At 41.2% G+C, this 20,446-nt stretch overlaps 1 protein-coding gene across 3 annotated transcripts in view; it reads right to left on the bottom strand.

Moving 5' to 3' along the window:
* SLC44A1 (solute carrier family 44 member 1) overlaps window positions 1-20,446 on the bottom strand; it is a 206,114-nt gene that overhangs the window by 98,526 nt on the left and 87,142 nt on the right. For all 3 annotated transcript variants that reach the window (XR_006295036.1, XM_043566212.1, XM_043566211.1), the window contains exon 4: window positions 13,242-13,378. Coding sequence is in view for 2 of the 3 variants with exons in the window: in XM_043566212.1 (XP_043422147.1) it covers window positions 13,242-13,378 (137 nt within the window). In the remaining variant the exon portion in view is untranslated. The remainder of the gene's footprint in view (window positions 1-13,241; window positions 13,379-20,446) is intronic.

Raw genomic sequence — 20,446 nt, 5'->3', positions numbered from 1 at the left:
GCCGCTCTGGAAAGCAGTGTGGAGGTTCCTCAGCAAATTAAAAATAGACCTACCCTATGACCCAGCAATAGCACTGCTAGGAATTTATCCAAGGGATACAGGAGGACTGATGCATAGGGGCACTTGTACCCCAATGTTCATAGCAGCACTCTCAACAATAGCCAAATTATGGAAAGAGCCTAAATGTCCATCAACTGATGAATGGATAAAGAAATTGTGGTTTATATACACAATGGAATATTACGTGGCAATGAGAAAAAATGAAATATGGCCTTTTGTAGCAACGTGGATGGAACTGGAGAGTGTGATGCTAAGTGAAATAAGCCATACAGAGAAAGACAGATACCATATGGTTTCACTCTTATGTGGATCCTGAGAAACTTAACAGGAACCCATGGGGGAGGGGAAGGAAAAAAAAAAAAAAAGAGGTTAGAGTGGGAGACAGCCAAAGCATAAGAGACTGTTAAAAACTGAGAACAGGGGCGCCTGGGTGGCTCAGTCGGTTAAGCGGCTGACTTCGGCTCGGGTCATGATCTCGCGGTTCGTGAGTTCAAGCCCCGCGTCGGGCTCTGTGCTGACAGCTCAGAGCCTGGAGCCTGTTTCAGATTCTGTGTCTCCCTCTCTCTGACCCTCCCCCGTTCATGCTCTGTCTCTCTCTGTCTCAAAAATAAATAAACGTTAAAAAAAAAAAAAAAACCACTGAGAACAAACTGAGGGTTGATGGGGGGTGGGAGGGAGGAGAGGGTGGGTGATGGGTATTGAGGAGGGCACCTTTTGGGATGAGCACTGGGTGTTGTATGGAAACCAATTTGACAATAAATTTCATATATAAAAAAAATAAAAAATAAAATAAAATTAGTCTTTCATGTTTGAAGATAATGCCACTAGATTCCATTTACAGCAGTTTTAGAGAAAACATGGCAGCGGTGAAAAGCAAACATTTTAGATTAATCCTGAAATACCCGGGAGTCCTACTATAGGATTGCTCAAGAAAAAAAAAAAAAAACCAGCCACTGTGCCAATAACCGCAGAGCACCCAATGTGATCATCAACTTCCTGATCTGAATGGTCAACTTCTTTCTTTCAGAGTCCAAGATGGAATCGATTTACACAATATGAAAGGCCCTAACTAAAGCACTGTGTCAGTGCTGTCAAACACACTGCTTCTGCTGAATTCAGTGAACATAATCTCCGTCCCCACCCTTTCTTCATTTAAAAAAGGAGGTCAGCAGGTGCAACAGAGTTCAATTTTATAAATACTTTCCCAGGATAATGCTCAATGAAAGGATAATAGCCTTATCTCTGATGGTATTCTGGGACACAGGCCAGTACTAAATAGATCCTGTACTAAATAGATTAAAAGAAAAAGATCTTTACAATGTGTTAGTAGTAACAATCAGAAGAAACTTTATAATGCTTCCTGCTCAAAAGGTTGATGGACAGAGAAGCCTCAATGAAGAACATTAAAATAACCCAGTAATGGCAAACATGTTACAATTGTTTTTCTTTTCATGTTTGTTAGCTAATGCATTTTCAGTGAACACTTTTAAGGTGTTTTTGGTTTTTTTTTTTTTTTTAAGTGAAGGTATAATTTTTTTTTTATAGTCGGACGCCCAACCGACTGCGCCACCCAGGCGCCCCTTAAGTGAAGGTATAAACAATACTTAGCACAAGAGGTTTGGTCAGAAACTGTAAGACAAAGTTTTTCTTCTAATGCAAAAGGCAGGGAAAACCATACTTGAGTAATGAAGTCTAAAACCAAAAACAAAAGCTTATCTAAACCACACCAGAGGCAATCCATGCAATTCAGCCAGTGTTATTCAAAATGAGTGATCTTAGGACGCCAACTTGGGTATATAAACATTTATCTTGGTAAACAGTTGCTATAGTCCCCAGAATGTTTAACTACTATAATTTTTCAAGTGCCTTATAATATTCAATTATTTATTCTTTAGCTCAACATCACTTATAAGAACTCCCTTAAGAGGGATGTTTCCATCACCATGCTCCAAACACTACAGATGAAACAAAGTAAGTAATACTTCCAAGGCCTTATAAGCAATCACTGACAAATTTAGAAATGAAATTCTCTACTCTTAGGCCACAATGCTTCTTCCGTGCCATTCCTAATAATCATAATCAGACAAATATTCAATAAGCTCCTGGGCAAAAAAACATACATTCCACAGATACCTCGAAAACAACATGTTTGGGGAAAAAAAGACATTTCCATCACCCACTCTCCAAATCTGCTCTGCCTCCTTTCATGTATTTTCCATCCTTGTTAATGGCTCTACCATCCATGAAATCCCCATGAATTTGAAATGGAAAGTCATCCTATATCTTCTTCTTTACCCATCGTCTTCATATATCCTTCAAGACACTTAAGAAACCAAGTTCTGATAACTGAATCTTTCTATGAGTTCTCTATCTCAGGCCTTTAAAATCTCTTATTGGTTCAAACTACTCTCCCAAAGAGTTTCTCCTCTATATGCTGCACACAGCCTTGAGAGGGGTCTTTGTAAAATGGGCATTAGTTGTATCATATTCCTGCCCTCAGAATAATTTCCAACTCCTTGGCTTCAAAGCTCTCCTAAAGCAGGCCTCTACCTAGAACTCCAGCCTCATCTTAACATAATAAACTACTTACGGGGCGCCTGGGTGGCTCAGTCGGTTGAGTGTCCAACTTCGGCTCAGGTTATGATCTCTCGGTTCATGAGTTCAAGCCCCGCATTGGGCCCACTGCTGTCAGTATCGACCCTGCTTCTGATGCTCTGTCTCCCTCTCCCTCTCTGTCCCTCCCTCACTTGTGCTCTCTTTCTCTCAAAAATAAATCAAAAAAACATTAAAAATATTAAAAACAAAACAAAACATAACTATCTACAATTCTTGCTGTTTAACAAGCTTTCAGGCTTTTTCACATGCTGTTCCCTCAGCATAGGCTGTCCATTCCTAACTACCATCTGAGTGTTCAGTTTGAGCAGAATTCTACAAACTACTCAAGCCTCACCTCTTCCAGTAAGCCTTCTCTGATGCACCCAAATCTACTTACTGCTTCATTCTATTATAAAACTTAGCATATTATTTTGCAATTTTTTAGCTTACATATCATCTCTACTTTTAGAAAGTACACTCTTTTGAGAACTGGGACCTTATGTCTTCAAAATATGTGGGACCCCTCTCTCCTGGTACATAGGCAGTACGTCAAAAGCCATACAACAGACATCCTGATTGAAAAAAAAATATGAAATAACTATTTTTAATCTCTTATTTTGGTGTTATGTGTTATATATAATGTTTATTTGCTTTTCACTATTCACTATAAATTATACTATATAAAACAGGACTTCTCGGGGCGCCTGGGTGGCTCAGTCGGTTAAGCGGCCGACTTCGGCTCAGGTCATGATCTCACGGTCCGTGAGTTCAAGCCCCGCGTTGGGCTCTGTGCTGACAGCTCAGAGCCTGGAGCCCGTTTCAGATTCTGTGTCTCCCTCTCTCTCTGACCCTCCCCCATTCATGCTCTCTCTCTGTCTCAAAAATAAGTAAACGTTAAAAAAAAAACAGGACTTCTCAACCCTGGTATTTTGAGCTGGGCAATTCTTGGTTGTAGGGGCTGTCCTGTGCATTGCAGGATTTTTAGCAGTATCCTTGGTCTCTATCCACAAGATTCCAGGACCCTCCCCCCACCCCACAACCCTTCACTCAGTTGTGACAACCAAAAATGTCTCCTAACACTGTTAAGTGTGGGGAGTAGAAAGTTGGGGGGGGGGGCATGCAGTGGCAATATTACCCTTAGTTGGGAACTACTGGTCTAAAACACCAATTTGAAACAAAAATACAAAATGGGGTTGGTAAGTTGGAGGCTAACTCTTACTGTAAAATTCTGCTTGATTTGCGGGGCACCTGGGTGGCTCAGCCAGTTAAGTGTCCAACTCGTGGTTTTGGGCTCAGATCATGATCTCATGGTTGGTGAGGTCGAGCCCCACATCAGGCTCGGGGCTGGCAGTGCAGAGCCTGCTTGGGATTTTCTCTCTCCCTCTTTCTTTTTCTCTCCCCCCCACCCCCAGCCCTCTCTTTCTCTCTCTCAAAATAAATAAACATTAAAAAAATTCTGTTAAACAAAACATAAATAAAATAAAATTTTGCTTGACTTGTTATCACAGTATTATTTGTAGGATATACTAAATTAAGAGAAAACATACTTTAGGAAGTTGTAATTAATAAAAATCTCCCAATGCAGAACAGTTTTTATTATGAAAAACAAATTACATAGCTATGTGAGGTCGAATGAATTTAACCCCTTTCTAACTAGGAAAGCATATATATGTACATGTATGTGTATATATAGAGAGAGATAGATAGATATAGATACATATATATATGCAGGAAGAATGCAATTTTCAGTAACCAGTAAAAAGTATGGACGTATTTGAAATTCCCAAGAAGCCCCCATTAACCAGCTGGTGGTGTGACATTATCTGTCAACTCCTACTGGCACATACTACGCACACAATAAATATTTGCTAAGTGAATTAACTTTGGAAATCTATGTGCACGACTTCTAGGTATTGTGGAGGACAATGAAAAGTTTGTCTTCTATTATGCAAGCTGCCTAAACAAGGGGACCATACCTTGTCTTTGTTTCTGTGCCACACACTTGATGGGTGTTGTTTTTTTTATTTTATTTTTTAACATTTATTTATTTTTGAGACAGAGAGAGACAGAGCATGAACGGGGGAGGGTCAGAGAGAGGGAGACACAGAATCTGAAACAGGCTCCAGGCTCTGAGCTGTCAGCACAGAGCCCGACACGGGGCTCGAACTCATGGACCACGAGATCATGACCTGAGCCGAAGTCGGATGCCTAACCGACTGAGCCACCCAGGCGCCCCATTTAATTGTTGAATGAAGGAGTTACTTAAAATTACACTATCAAATGTAAGGATTTTTTTTTTTTCCTTGCTGGTTTCTGAACTTGGAAGCAATTAAATCAGTTGCTAGGGTTGATCATTTTCTTTATTTATAAATGATATCAAGTCCAATCTTTTGATTCACTATAAGAAAAAGAATCAATACTAACTCTGTGGTTTAAGCTGTATTGTTACGGACTGGTAAGAAAGAGGGTAATATACTGATCATCTATTGATACTAGCTTTATTTATTTAAAAAAATTTTTTTTAGTATTTATTTATTTTTGAGAGAGAAAGAGAGACAGAGAGTGAGTGAGGAAGGGACAGAGGGACAGGGAGACACAGAATCTGAAGCAGGCTCCAGGCTCTGAGCTGTCAGCACAGAACACAACACGGGGCTTGAACCCACGAACCGTGAGATCATGACCTGAGCCGAAGGACGCTTAACTGACTGAGCCACCCAGGCACCCCTATTGATACTAACTTTAAATGTAACACCCAGATAATGATAACCAAAGGCTTATTTATATTCACGAATTTTATCTGATGCATCACGTAATCTTTGAGGTTTTCAAAGACAGAACAATGATCACTGAGAAAACACCCACCTTCGTGGCTCTACTCAAAGCATTAACACGGTGTGAACGGTAGGTCATAAACGTCTCAGACTTCCTACAAAATACGGTACACTGAAGAAGCACTCACTAATGGGAGTGATTTCTCACATGCTATAAAAGGGACACAAACAAGGAAGATAAGATTTCTGCCATTTTACTACTGTGTTAGGGAAAACAAATTAGATATTATAAAAGTTTGATAAGAGTAATGTAAAAGATAATAAGTTATTCCATGTAAAATATTAGCACCCACTGAGACCATGCAGTGGGCCCACAACTTACAGGTTGTTCTCATTTCTAAACTGCTATTTAGACTTTAGATTGCAAGTGGAAAGAATAAAATGACCTGCAAAGCATCTGGCTCTGTGCATGGCACAAAATGGGTATCAATGAATGGTACGATGAAACAATGCAGGGCTCAAGCCTGATTGATCTGAACAACAGGGACAGTGGAGAAAAGCAAGGGATGAACTATGGGCCAGACTCAGAGTGGGGAGAGAGGAAGGGAAGGGACTGTCCAAGCAGGCATGACCTCCCTCTCCCCACTTCCTTCACTGCCTCACATGGCCAGGCTGGGTTCAGATGAAAATCTCATATAAAGGTGAAGTTGGCTTCAGAGGGAGGGGCATTGTATACATTATTTGAGTTTTCAAAAAAAAAAAATAATAATAAAAATAAGTAAAGTAAGTAAGTAAGTAAGTAAGAAGGAAACCTGCTCACCAGAAACTGGAGGGAAGTAAAATGAGAGACGGAATTCATGCTCTGCTGAGAATAACTCAGGTATAAGCTCTCGCCAGATGTTTGCAGTCTTCTCTGGAGGGTACAAGGTTAGGAAAGAGGAAAAACAAGAGGGCTCAAGAAAAGAAAAGGTTATGAATATTCAGGTGGATAGTATGGTTAGGAAAGACAAATGAATGAAGAAGATGGATTATTGAGAGATGAATAAGAAGATAAACAAAGGTTCACGTCAATTCTGGTTAGAATGAAGCTAAACAATTTACCCGCTGGTGGCAACGGACAGAGATTCAGAAGCGAGCAAAGGATACAGTGTGCTGAGAGAATGAGAAATTAGGAAGTGTCAATAGGGAGGAAGAGAGCAGCCCAATCCATCCTTCTTTCAAAAAACATGAAGAGCGGGGCGCCTGGGTGGCGCAGTCGGTTAAGCGTCCGACTTCAGCCAGGTCACGATCTCGCGGTCTGTGAGTTCGGGCCCCGCGTCAGGCTCTGGGCTGATGGCTCGGAGCCTGGAGCCTGTTTCCGATTCTGTGTCTCCCTCTCTCTCTGCCCCTCCCCCGTTCATGCTCTGTCTCTCTCTGTCCCAAAAATAAATAAATAAATAAATAAATAAATAAATAAATAAATAAAAACAAAAAACAAAAAAAAACCATGAAGAGCTCCTATGTGAGGTAGGGCCTGGATATTCAGAAAGGAAGAGCATGATCCTGCCCCACAGGAAACTCATGCACACTACTGCCAGAAGATGATAAGGAACCAAAGACGCTTAGTACAGAGTCCTTGTGATACTTGCCAATTTTAATTTTTTTTCAGTTTCTAAATTTTTTACATGTTTATTTCTTTTTGAGGGGAAGGGGAGAGAGGGAGACACAGATTCCGAAGCAGGCTCCAGGCTCTGAGCTGTCAGCACAGAGCCCGACCCGGGGCTCGAACCCACAGGCTGCGAGATCATGACCCGAGCTGAAGTGGGACACTTAACCAAGTGAGCCACCCAGGCACCCTGTCAATTTTACTTTTTCAAAAGCAATTTTTAATTTATTCTCTAGCATCATATTTATATTTGTATCATATAAAAACTACAAACCAAACTAACAAATTGTACACTTGCACACCTACCACACAACTCACATACCAGAACTTCAACTTTTACGTTTATCTAAATTCTTCTGCTCGCCTCTTACAGCTCTTTGTACTATGGCAGCATCTCCACACAACCAATTGAGTGTCCGGCTACTTCTTCTAAATTTTCTGTGCTGGTCAGACATATGCCACAGAGGCACTCTACAAACTTCAGGGTCCAAGAAAACAACTCCTCTTTCTTGTCTACAAGAAAGAGTTAAGGCAATATTTTGTTTCCTAATAAATACATTTCTTACAAACATTATTCTAGGAACCTAAGTTAGCTTTCCCTTAAAAGATTTTAAATAATTTGGAAAGGTAATAAAAGTTCATACAAATGGATAGTTGTAAATACTAAAAAAGCACTCTCAAATGTTGTCATGGAAACTTAAAACTCTTTGAAAATGATTTGTATTATCTTCCTGTCTGGTAAGAAAAATGTTATTTTACCTTACAGTTTTTTTAAGTTTATTTATTGAGAGAGAGAGTGCACACACACCAAGTGGAGGAGGGGCAAAGAGAGAGGAAGAGAGAGAATCCCAAGCAGGCTCTGTGCTGTCAGCATGAAGCCTAATGTGGGGCTCAAACCCACAAACATGAGATTGTGACCTGAGCTGAAATCAAGAGTTGGGCGCTTAACCCACTGAGCCACCGAGGTGCCCCTACCTTATGTTTTCAAGTAACGTTTAAAATTATCGTTTAAAAAGTTACTACCCCAGGGGCGCCTGGGTGGGTTAAGCACCCAACTTCAGCTCAGGTCATGTTCTCACAATCCATGGGTCCGAGCCCCGCATTGGGCTCTGTGCTGACAGCTCAGAGCCTGAAGCCTGCTTCAGATTCTGTTTCCCCCCTCTCTCTCTGCCCCTCCCCATTCATGCTGTCTGTCCCTCTTTCTCAAAAATAAACATTTAAAAAATTAGAAAAAAAAAGTTACTACCCCATACAGGATTTTTCTCTTTCATCTTTTTAATTATGGTAAAATACACATAATAAAAAAATTACTACCTTAACACTATTTCAGTATACACTTCGGTAGCATTAAGTAGATTCACATTGTTGTCCAACCATTACCACTGTCTATCTCCAGAACTCTCCACCTTGCAAAATTCATACTCTTTCCTCAAAAAACAGTAACTCCCCATTCCTCTCACCCTGCAGCCCCTGGCAACTACCATTCCATTCTGTCTCTATGAATCTGACTACTCTAAGTACTTCATATAGGTGGAATCATACTGTATTTGTCCTTTTGTGACTGACTTATTTCCCTTAACAATGTCTTAAGGTTCATCCATATTGTAGCATGTCTCAGAATATCCTTCCTTTTTAAAAAAACTGTGGTAAAACACGTAATGTGACATTGACCATCTTAACCATTTTTTTCAGTGTATAGTCATATTAGCTATACCCTGGATACACTGTTATCCAACAGAACTGTAGAATTTTTTCATCTTGCAAAACTGAAATTCTATAGCCAGAGAAAACCATCGCCCTATCTGTCTGTTACTGGCTTATTGCACCTAGACTAACAACTTCAAGGTTCATCCATGTTGTAGCATATGACAGGATTTCCTTACTTTTTAAGGCTAACATTCCATTGTATGTACATACCACATTTTCTCTAGCGATTCATCCATCAGTGGACATTTAGGTTGCCTCCCTCTCTTGGCTATTATGAATAATGCCACGATGAATATGAGTGTGCAAATATCTCTCTGAAATCCTGTTGTCAGTTCTTTTGGATATACACCTAAAAGCGGGATTTTTGAGTCATGATAATCCATTTTCTAAACGACTATTTTTTCAAGCAGGTTCACAGCAAAATTGAGAGGAAGGTACAATGGTTTTCCACATACTCCCTGCCTCCACACAGGCACAGCCTCCTCCATTATAACATCCCCCACGAGAGTGGTACATTTGATATAACTGATGAACCTACACATTGACATATCATGATCACTCAAAGTCCATAGTTTACATAAGGGTTCACTCTTAGTGTATGTCCTATGGGCATGGACAAATATATAGTGACATATATCCATTATTATAGTATCATACAAAGTATTTTCACCGCCCTAAAATCCTCTGTGTTAATTCTATTTTTAATTTTTTAAGGAAACTTCAAACTCTTTTCCATCACAGACATACAATTCTATATTTCTACCAACAATGCACAAAGATTCCAGTTCCTCTGTACTCTCACAAACATCTGTTATTTTCTGTTTTGTGGTGTTTGTCATTTTTTCTCAACAGAAGCTGTCCTAATGGGTGTAAGGTGGTATCTCACTATGGTTTTCATTTGCATTTCCCATACAATTAGCATGTTGAGCATCTTTTCATGTCATTATTGGCCCATCATATATCTTCTTTGAAGAAATGTCTATTCAAGTCCTTTGGCCATTTTTTAATTGGGTCGTTTATTTGTCTGTTTCTTTCTTTCTTTCTTGTTGAGATGTAGGAATTCTTTATATATTTTGAGTATTAACCCTTTATCAAATAAATGAATTACAAATCTTTTCTCCTACTCTATGGATTACCTTTTCACGCTGCTGTGTCCTTGGATGCACAGAAGTTTTATATTTTGATGTAGTCCAGTCTACCTACGTGGTTTCTTTTGTTGACCGAGCTTCGGTTCATATCCAAGAAATTATTGCCAGTATAACGTCATGAAGGTTTCCCCTATGTTTTCTTCTAAGAGCTTTGGAGTTTGTTCTTACATGCAGACTCTGTCATGGATTTTGAGCAATTCCCTCTTACAGATTTGGAAATTCCCCACTTAAACCTAAATTAGCTCTTGAAGATATTCCTCTCTGATGTGTATAAGTGAGGTCAAAGGGCCTGTGCATTTTCTAACAGAAATGTAGCTGTTAACAACGTGTGGATGCAAATAATTATAAAAACCATCTGCTCCTTCCGAATCAATGTGCACCTCAAATGATGGAAAGACAAAGAAGGGGAAAAAAGATAATGCAAAAAGACAGACAAAGAATTCTCTCAGATACAGTAACACTGGAATTAAATCTTACCAGGTCCAGTTTTGTTTTGTTGTTGTTGTTTTTAACATTTTTTAATGTTTATTTTTGAGAGAGAAACAAAGTGTGAGCAGGAGAGAGGCAGAGGGAGGGAGATACAGAATTCGAAGCAGGCTCTAGGGCCCAAGCTGTCAGCACAGAGCCCGATGCGCGGCTCGAACTCACGAACCATGAGATCATGACCTGAGCCAAAGTCAGACGCTTAACTGACTGAGCCACCCAGGCACCCCTTACCAGGCCCAGTTTTAAGTCACCAATCCAAAGAATAATCCAGATTTTTTTTTAAGAAATTAAAAATTTTCAACCTAGGGTTACTATTAAAATAAAGGTACTTATATCTCACCACCAAAGGCTCTCTTCTCTATTATAATTTCATAGTTTTCTATTCCCTTTTAAATATTTATCTTCTCTATCCTCCACTGCTGTGTTTCTTGATGCTGCCATTATTAATACTTTTTTTATGCCTAACACATTGACTTATTTTGCAAACAGCTGCCTGAAAAGCCTAAGGGTGCCTGTGTAGTTAGGCACCAATTTAAGAAGTCTGTTTTCTGGAATAATATTTATTCATTAATATTCTTGAACACCTGCTTTGTGTAAGACTGTGAAAAAAACAAAGCTGCAAAACTCACCAGAAAGGTCTTATAAACTGGCCTTAATAGGCCATATTCAGTATCATAATCACTTAGAAGGATAATGACCTGGAAATAAACACACCAGCAAGGCTGCATGGGGCATTTCTCCCCAGTGGATCATCACAGCAGGCAATACGGTCGACAAGGAACTAACTCTCTTCTGGCCCTCCAGCTGACATGTCAGGTTCGAGGGACCAAGACTCACACCCAGTGGGTTCAAGAAAATGTGTTAGAAGATAGTTTGACACTAGATTATAGCTTTGAGTGCCAAGGTAAGATATATAATGTTTTATTTTATTTTGTGACCTCTGATGGCTTCTGAGTAAGGGATTAACATGACTAAAGCTCTATCAATGTTAATATGGCAGCAGTATGTCAGGGGCTAGAAGCAGAGAGAGACTAGAGGCAGAAAGATTATTACCTTCCATTGGGGGAATAATAACATTAATAGTAATAACAGCAGTAACCAATACTTATTTTTTTTTTGGCAATTTACCATTTGCCACACACTCTTCTAAGCATTTTTCATGTCTGAGGTCCTTATAACAACCCTGTGAGTCAGCTTTAGTACAAATATTATCTCCTTCACAAATGGGGAAACTGAGGCAACCAGAGATCACGTAACTTGCCTAAGGTCTCATGGCTAGTAAGTGGTAGGACCAACATTTGAACCCAGATAATCTGGTTTCAGAGCCTATACTCCAAAGCCAACCCAACACCACCACCTCCCAAAGTGCACCATGTATGCTCACCTTGCCTAAGATTTCAGAAAAACCCGTAAGGGATAACTCATTTCTCCCTAAGAAACTTGATAATGATAGGGCCGACAGTTCTAGTATTAGACTCAGCCAATCAGTCTGTGTGAGGATATCATGTGGGAATAAATGAGATCTTGAAGAGTCGCTGGTACCTCTTTATTTAGTGCCCACCAAGTGCCAATCATTTGTGCATCATCTCATCAAATCCTCACAACAATCCTATGATGGGGGCGTTGTTTTTAATCCACTTTTTTCAGATGAGGAAATATGGGTTCAGAGAGGCTACGCTCTCTGTCCCTCATTACAGAACCAGTTAACGACAGCAGCAGAAGTAGAATCCAGAGTCATATTAATCTCATGTGATTCCTACTACCTTACACTGAGGCCTGGAGCAGTAGTGACAGGAACACTGCCAGTCTAGAAGGCGGCGGTCCTTCTGCCCTCAAAAGGCCAGCAAACCCCTCAGGAAGACTCTGAAGCTGCTTAGGGGTGCGTGTGTAGCTGGGTTCCCAGGCTATCTCTCTGCCCAGCTAGAAGTGACACCAGGCGGATGCTGAGTCAGCCATTGTTCCAAGGAACCAGAACCAGCCTGTAAACCAGGCGAGGCCAAGGCAGCTCTGAGGACTCCAACACACAGAGCGCAAACATCAAACCCCATGGAAGTTCACAAACACAGGCTATCAGTTTGTGGCCCTCCAGGAAGAGAGGTTATAAATAACATTCTCTGAAGAGAACTGAGGCGAGTCAGAGGGAACTGAGGATAGTACCTGGAAATCAGAAACCCAAGGGAGCGGAGTTAGGTTAGAAAATTGACTATGCTTGTTTTCTCAGCTAATTCCCATATGTTTAACCTCAAAGTTTCTCAAAACTTTACTCTTAGAAAAATGGTTATGAGATAATATTAAATTAAAAAAAGCAAAACACACCAACACAATTGAAAGATGGTGGACTTTTGGTATTCATTTTCTTTTCCCTGAATTTTCCAAATTTCCTGTAACAGACATATATTACATTGTTATCCAGGGACAAAAATAAAATACACTAATCAAAAAAATTTTAATTCGTATTTAGGAAGAGAAAAAGAAAAAAAGACCAATTTCACAAAAAGTAGTCTAGTCATTCCCAAATGTTCAAACAGGCGACATCAAAATCACATGAGACATCTGTAAAAAAATACAAGTTTCCAGAACCCAAAGACCTACTCAGTCAGAATTTCCCTGGGGGGAGCCTAGGAATCTGGAGTTTTAACAAGCTCCCCAGGTGACTATAATCTTTTTTATCAAGGAAGTCCAGGAGGACTTTCAATTCCCTTTTTCGTTTTGAGGTTCCTTGGTGATTTCTTTAACACCGGCACAAATTTATACTGGAATGCAAACATACAGTATGTCATGGTGGGAGTAAGTGACCGGGGTGAGGACTTGGACGGCCTCATGCCTCACCATTTATCTCTGCAAACTTCTGAACATCACTCAGGGTTTTCAGTTCTTGTCGTGGACATGCTGTTACACACAGCGCTACGGACTTGATCTTCCGGTTTATCAAGTCCAGATTGCATGGATCCAAAAAGAACACATACCTAAAGCATGGAGAAAAATATTGAGATGTTATTTTGCAAAAACACATTCTGGTTCACTGCCTAATTTGACCAAGCCTGTAAGCAAAGAACATCCATACCCTTCACAAATTTTGTCAAAGATGAACAAACAATTCAGAAATCTAATCACAGGTTGTTTGAAAACATACTGTTAACAGTGGGGACTGGAGGAATTGCAGGACTCCTATTTGTCATGATGTATTTTTCTAATATTTACATTTTTGTAATGTAGTTCATAATTAGAAATTATCTATTTTAGTTTTTTAGATAATTAATTTGTTTTCTTTTTTTTTTTTTTTGGTCAAGGTTGTGCCCTAAAAGTTACTAGAATATTCCAATAGTGCTATATAATGTGAATTATAGTTTATGTATAAGCTTTAGCTAATATATAATTACATGTAAAATTTAAAATTATAAAAATGAAATATAAACTTTTGCTAATTAATATGTAATTATAAAAATCAATTGTAAAATTACATACAATTGAATACGTAATGTTGAATGGAGACTAGAGGGAATTATGCCAACATTTTATCTGCAGTCATCTCTGGATGTTAGAATAAAGTGATTTTAATTTTCTTTCTTTCATTTTTCAGAATTTTCATTTTCTAGTAAATGAAATGACTTTTGAGGTGAGATAACTACAGTAAATATCATTTATTAAAAAGGTCGATTACATATCAACAAAGTAATCCTCAAATCTTAAATTATCCCTTTTGTGTTCTGTACATTCATGTTCTAGGAAAAGGAAGATTAACCAGAAATTACACTGAAACAGATTGGGTTTTTTTTTTTTTTTAATGTTTTATTTATTTTTGAGACAGAGAGAGACAGAGCATGAGCAGGGGAGGGGCAGAGAGAGAGCGAGACACAGAATCTGAAGCAGGCTCCAGGATCCCAGCTGTCAGCACAGAGCCCGATGCGGGGCTCGAACTCACGAACCGCGAGGTCATGACCCGAGCTGAAGTCGGACGCTCAATGGACTGAGCTACGCAGGCGTCCCTGAAACAGATTGTTTTTAAATGTTAAACCGTAGGGACCCTGGGTGGCTCAGTGGATTAAGCGTCCGACTTCAGCTGAGGTCATGATCTCTCGGTGTGGGGTTCTCAGGAACCCTGCTTCGGTTGGGCTCCCTGCTGTCTGCTTCAGATCCTCTGCCCACCCCACTCTGCCTTTCCCCTGCTCATTCTCTCTCACTCTTTCTCTAAAAAATAAACATTTTTTTTAAAAATGTTAAAAAGTAGAAAAGATGATAAAGATTGCAGATGTTATCATTTGCCCCAAAAGAAATACTCTTAACTAAGAATACTCTTAACCAAGAAAAGCAAAGTCTAATGTTATGGATCAACAGAGGGGAAACAAGCAGGAATGTTTTCATGCAAGACAGGAGGTAAAGAACCTCCAGCGCTGGTTTCCATTCGCCTGGGTCCGTGGAAGGTTTTATGAATTGTCTCTCTGCCAACAGCCTTTCCCACATTGTTAAATTCTAGTGCTATATAAAATAGGATTCAAATCAGGAAATATAACCAAATATAAGAACTAGGTGAGAAAACGGAAAAGCAAAAAGATCAAGTCAATACATATGCTGGAATGGACAATATATAAAAGGATACCAGAAAAAAAATTAAATAATAAAAAAAGAAGTGTGTACATCAGGGGGATGGGGGCCTGAGAGGTATTTGCAGGTAGAGTAACACTGCACACAGGAGAAGCACCAGGGATGAAGAACCCAGCATGAAGGTCAGGGATAAACTACAAACCACCAAACTTAAAAAAAAAAAAAAAAGGTATTTTGTAACCATTACCATTCCACAGAGAATGACTATGTAGCCCAAGAGAGCTAGAAGGTGCATGAATTCAAACCTAGACCTTCTGAGTTTCATCCCATGTACAACCTGCTCTATCCCCAAAATATTTCCTACAAAATAATAAATCATTGTAACCTTTCTATATTAACTTACAATATTGTTTCCAGCATTCTGAAGTTCAATTCAATCCGTGGCAACAAGTTCCTACGTAATTAAATTTTAACTAAATGGCATTTAACTGAATATTTACAGAGTAGGAAAAATGCATGTCTCGAACAGATAAATTTTATGATTCATTAAAACTGTACCCTTCTTGCCTTTTGATTGAAAAATGCCCTTTAGCCAGGTAAATAAATCCTTACATTAGTTTCAGTTTTCACATCAAACAAAAATGAACTGTATGCGGCAATTCCATTTTTTGGAAAGGAGACAAATAGCCAACTTTCAAGTAAGCATGGCACTGGCAGACCAGATTAACTAACAAATCTACTGATAAGGTTTTTTTTTTTAATTTTTTTTTCAACGTTTATTTATTTTTGGGACAGAGAGAGACAGAGCATGAACGGGGGAGGGGCAGAGAGAGAGGGAGACACAGAATCGGAAACAGGCTCCAGGCTCTGAGCCATCAGCCCAGAGCCTGACGGGGGCTCAAACTCACGGACCGCAAGATCGTGACCTGGCTGAAGTCGGACGCTTAACCGACTGCGCCACCCAGGCGCCCCAAGTAGGTTTTTTTTAAACTGACAGCACAAGATGCGAGGTAGGAGGCCATAAAACATTCCCAAAAGGCTTTTCTCACAAACAGCCAACCACTGTCACGGGTAACCGAGAAACCCAAGCAAATTTTCATTGCCATTCTCAGGGAGTCTTCTACTAGACCTACTAATAACTTACAAACAGCTTCCAGTTCCACATCCTGTAGAGGAGCAGGAATGAATCAACTACCACAAGTGGGGTTAAAAGAGAAGGAAGAGAAAAACACTTCACAAACTGAACAGCCCAGATACCTGCAGGCATTGGCACACAGGACAGGGGCCTGCAGCATCACCACGTGGTACTGAGAAGAACACATTTGCAAAGAGATCTGCAAAACAGCCTAAGCGAGCTTGGAACTTCAACGTTAAGAGGAACAGCGAAAAATGCTTAAGACTAAACGGTAAAGCGAACATTATAGAGGCTAGCAGGTAAGGCACGTAACTATGTATTACAGTCAAGACAGCTCCTGGGAACTACTGAAGGAAAGAAACAGATAAATTCATTTCAAATCGAAATTCTTGAAATACAGGTTATCCCCAAAAAGACAGGACAGGAGAGAGTTCTAAATAAAATGTCTACGTACACAGTAAACTCACGGGGACAGATGCACCAAAGATGAAAACAGGGCAGTAAAGCAAAGGAAGGGCACTAAAGCATGGAAGGTCGGGAAAAGGGACAAGAGGCACAGAAAGAGGTGACTTTTAAAGCTGTGCTCAGGGCAAGGCAGTGAACACAGAACGAGCTGATGTAGATATGGATGCCAGAGATGGTTCAAAACTGCTTTACACTTCTATTTTGCTTTCATTTTCTTCAAGGAAGACAGGGCACGGTAGAGAAAGTAAGATTTACTGGGAATTTACTTTGGGCCACAAAGTATCTTAGGCACTGTCCTCACACATCCTAATTCAACAAAAGGGAACTGAGACCGACAAGCTGGACAAATAACCAAAAGCCATACTGACTTGATGACTTGAACCCTGGGGCGCCCGACTCCCAAGTGTTGCTCTTTCCGCCACTGCCCTTCCAACTTAAAATGGAACGTGAAGGGCACTTGGGTGGCTCAGTCGGTTGAGCATCCAACTACTTTTTTAATGTTTATTAATTTTTGAGAGAGAGAGAGACAGAGCACCAGGGGGAGAAGGACAGAGAGAGGGGGAGACACAGACTCCGAAGCAGGTTCCAGGCTGTCAGGAGAGAGCCTGACGCAGGGCTCGAACTCATGAACCATGAAATCATGACCTGAGCTGAAATCGGACGCTTAACCAACTGAGCCACCCAGGCACCAATTAAACCCTCTGGAACCCCAGAGCAAGGATTCTGAAGCCCTACGTGGACACAACACAGTACTGTCCTCCACATGGTATGCAACCCTCTCATGATAAGGATTAAAAAGTATGACACAAAGACACTTCATTCATTCAACAAACACTACTAAGTGTTATTATGAGTCTACTCCTGGAGATACAAAATTCATTAAAAAAAAACAGTTCTTAAATGCAAATAATTTACAGTCTAGAGAAGAAGAAACAAAAACAGTCATTTCTGCTATGAGGCAAGGTTGAGATGGTGGAGGAAACAGTGTAATTCTGCACACAGCATAAGGGGTTAGAGGAAGCACTACGGAGCAGGAGGCAGTATTGAAGCCACATTTTGGCAATGAGTAGGAATTTTCCACACAGATGGGGAAGGGAGCGTTCTAGGCAGAGAAAAATGCATGTATAAAAGTATAGAAGCATGAAAGAGCATATTTAAGGAAGAGCAAATAATTTGATAAGGTGGACTACAGGATCGGACATCAAAGGGCTATGCCCAAGGAGAAACAGGGGACAGAAGAGGCAGCCATCCTTACAGCTGAAGGACCTTACAGCTCCACTACATTAGGGAATGTGCTTTCAACAGCCACAGCACCCGGAGCCCCCCACGCCGTGTGACCAGCCCCTTGGGTTCAAGGCCAGGGAGGGGAAGGCTGGGCCACCAGGGGGCGCTGCTCCAGAGCGGAGCCTTTGCCTTCAGTTGCCTCCTGCTGCCATGGCAACTCTGCGGCAAGGCTTTTTGGAGTAAAGAGTGGCAAACAGATACCAGTCTGCTGGCCACCTCCTGCCAAATTTGGCTCCTGTCCTCTCTAATCAGGACGGAAGCACTGCAGCACTAAAGCTGGAAAGCTGGCTGAAAAACCCCTCTGTCCGTCGCCTCTGCGTTAGTGATTCCTAACACGTGTTTTCCCCAGAGGAGAATAAAAATGGAGTCTGATCATTTTGCCAATTATTACCTCATATCAATTTACAATTTACAGCCCCTCTCCACAGAGTATGCTGCCATTAGTGAATCACACCAAAAGGAACAACACAACAGCCTGGCAGAGGCTTCTCCTATTGCTAAATATAGGCTTCAGAGAGCCCTATATCTCCGCTCCACTCGCAGTGGAACTGTGCCCAGAGGAGGCCTCTTACTTCCTGCGTGGGGTGCCAGCAAGGCAAGTCCAGTCATCCCTCCCCCCCCCCCCAACCCCGGGGTGGGGCCCAATTGCCCCATGACGGGCTGTGCTTTACACAAGGACAGAGGTATGGAGTCTGCACACTAAAGCCAATAAAAAACCCAAACTAACCCAACACCAACTAATGCAACACACAATTAACTAAAACCCCGCCTGCCCTCTACTTTCTGCAACAAAGCTAAGGGGTAAGAGAGAAACAAGCTGAAAGCAGTGATTGGTCTTCAAAACTGTAACTCTAGATAGTGGCTGAGAGAATTGTGCAATGTTCACCATGCCCCCAAGACGTCAAGAACACAGACCAGGGAACAGAAGAAAAGGGCGGAGCTGAACTATGGGCAACGTGACCGCTGAGGTTGAGGCCACCAACGCCCCACTTTCCCACTGCCTCCCAATCCTAATGAGGAAAAGGCAAGGGGAGCCTGCATGGTTCAGTCGGTTAAGCGTCCGACTCTTGGTTTCAACATAGGTCATGATCTCATGGTTCGTGAGTTTGAGCCCCGCATCGGGCTCCGTGCTGATAGTGCAGAACCTGCTTGGGATTCACTCTCTCCCTCTCTCTCTGCCCCCTCCCCTGCTTGTGTTCCCTCTCTCTCCAAATGAATAAATAAACTTAAAAAAAAAAAAAGGCAAAAATGTCCCGAGAAAGAGGTAGCACTTGTTATAGAGATGCCTCAGCACATACCTCACCAGCCTCCAAAGGGCACTGACCAGCCTGCAGCTTTCTACTACAGCACTTCCATAGGTTCACAGGTAACTGCTAAGAAGGGAAACTTCCATGATCATTTCTGGTAAATTCACAGCACTGAGAGCTGAAAACAGCTTCCAACTGTGAGGAAGCCCAGGAATCAGAGTAAGACAGCAACACTCTGAGAGGTTTACCGCTCTCACCTTACATCCCAAGGTCTTCTTTCTGTTCCTTGCTCTCAGGCTTACTCGCCTTACTCTCTCCTACAGGCCTCAGCCCTTCTCTCTGCCTGGAGTGTTCTTTCTCCAGAGACCAGCACAGCTACTGGTCGCCCCCTCACTTGCTTACAGTCTTGACTCAAAAGTCACCCTCTCAATGAAGCCTCCCCCAGCTGCCTATCTAAAATGCCATCTCTCAGGCTCTGTGGTGACAGCTCAGAGCCTGCAGCCTGCTTTGGATCCTGTGTGTGTGCGTCTCTCTCTCTAACCCCTTCCTTGCTCATGCTCTGTCTCTCTCTCTCAAAAATAAACATTAAAAACAATTTTTTTAAATAGGGGTGCCTGGGTGGCTCAGTCGGTTGAGCGTCTGACTTCGGCTCAAGTCATGGACTCGTGGTCAGTGACTTTGAGCCCCATGTGGGGCTCTGTGTTACAGCTCAGAGCCTGGAGTCTGCTTTGGATTCTGTGTCTCCCTCTCTCTCTCTGCTCCTCCCCTGATCATACTCTGTCTCCCTCAAAAATAAAACATTAAAGGGGCTCCTGGGTGGCTCAGTCGGTTGAGTGTCTGACTTTGGCTCAGGTCACAATCTCACAGTTAGTGGGTTTGAGCCCCACATCGGGCTCTGTGCTGAAAGCTCAGAGCCTGGAGCCTACTTCAGATTCTGTGTATCCCTCTATCTCTGCCCCTCCCCCACTCACGCTCTCTCTCAAAAATAAACATTAAAAAAATTAAAAATAAATAAAACATTAAAAAATTTTTCATAATAAAAAAACAAATAAAATGCTGTCTCTCCACTCTGATGTGCATCATCCATCTTTCCTGCTTTCTGTTTCTCCTTAGCACTTATGCTCATTAACACACTGTATATTTTACTTATCTATTTAATTATCCGTCTACACCCATAGAGTATCAGCTTGCAAAAGGCAGAGATATTTGCTGTCTTATTCATCACTATATCCACAGTGCCTAAAATAGTGCCTGGAATGAAGAAGGAGTTCCTTACTTACTTGTTGAGTTAATAAATGGATGTTAACTGTATAAGGTTTTGCCAAGTGGAGCAGGCAGTAGATGGAAGGTAAGGAAGACGA

This window comes from Prionailurus bengalensis, chromosome D4, assembly GCF_016509475.1.
Source record: "Prionailurus bengalensis isolate Pbe53 chromosome D4, Fcat_Pben_1.1_paternal_pri, whole genome shotgun sequence".
Lineage (NCBI taxonomy): Eukaryota > Metazoa > Chordata > Mammalia > Carnivora > Felidae > Prionailurus > Prionailurus bengalensis.
Note: the sequence above shows the minus strand (reverse complement) of the source record. Positions and strands in the feature narration are given on the sequence as shown.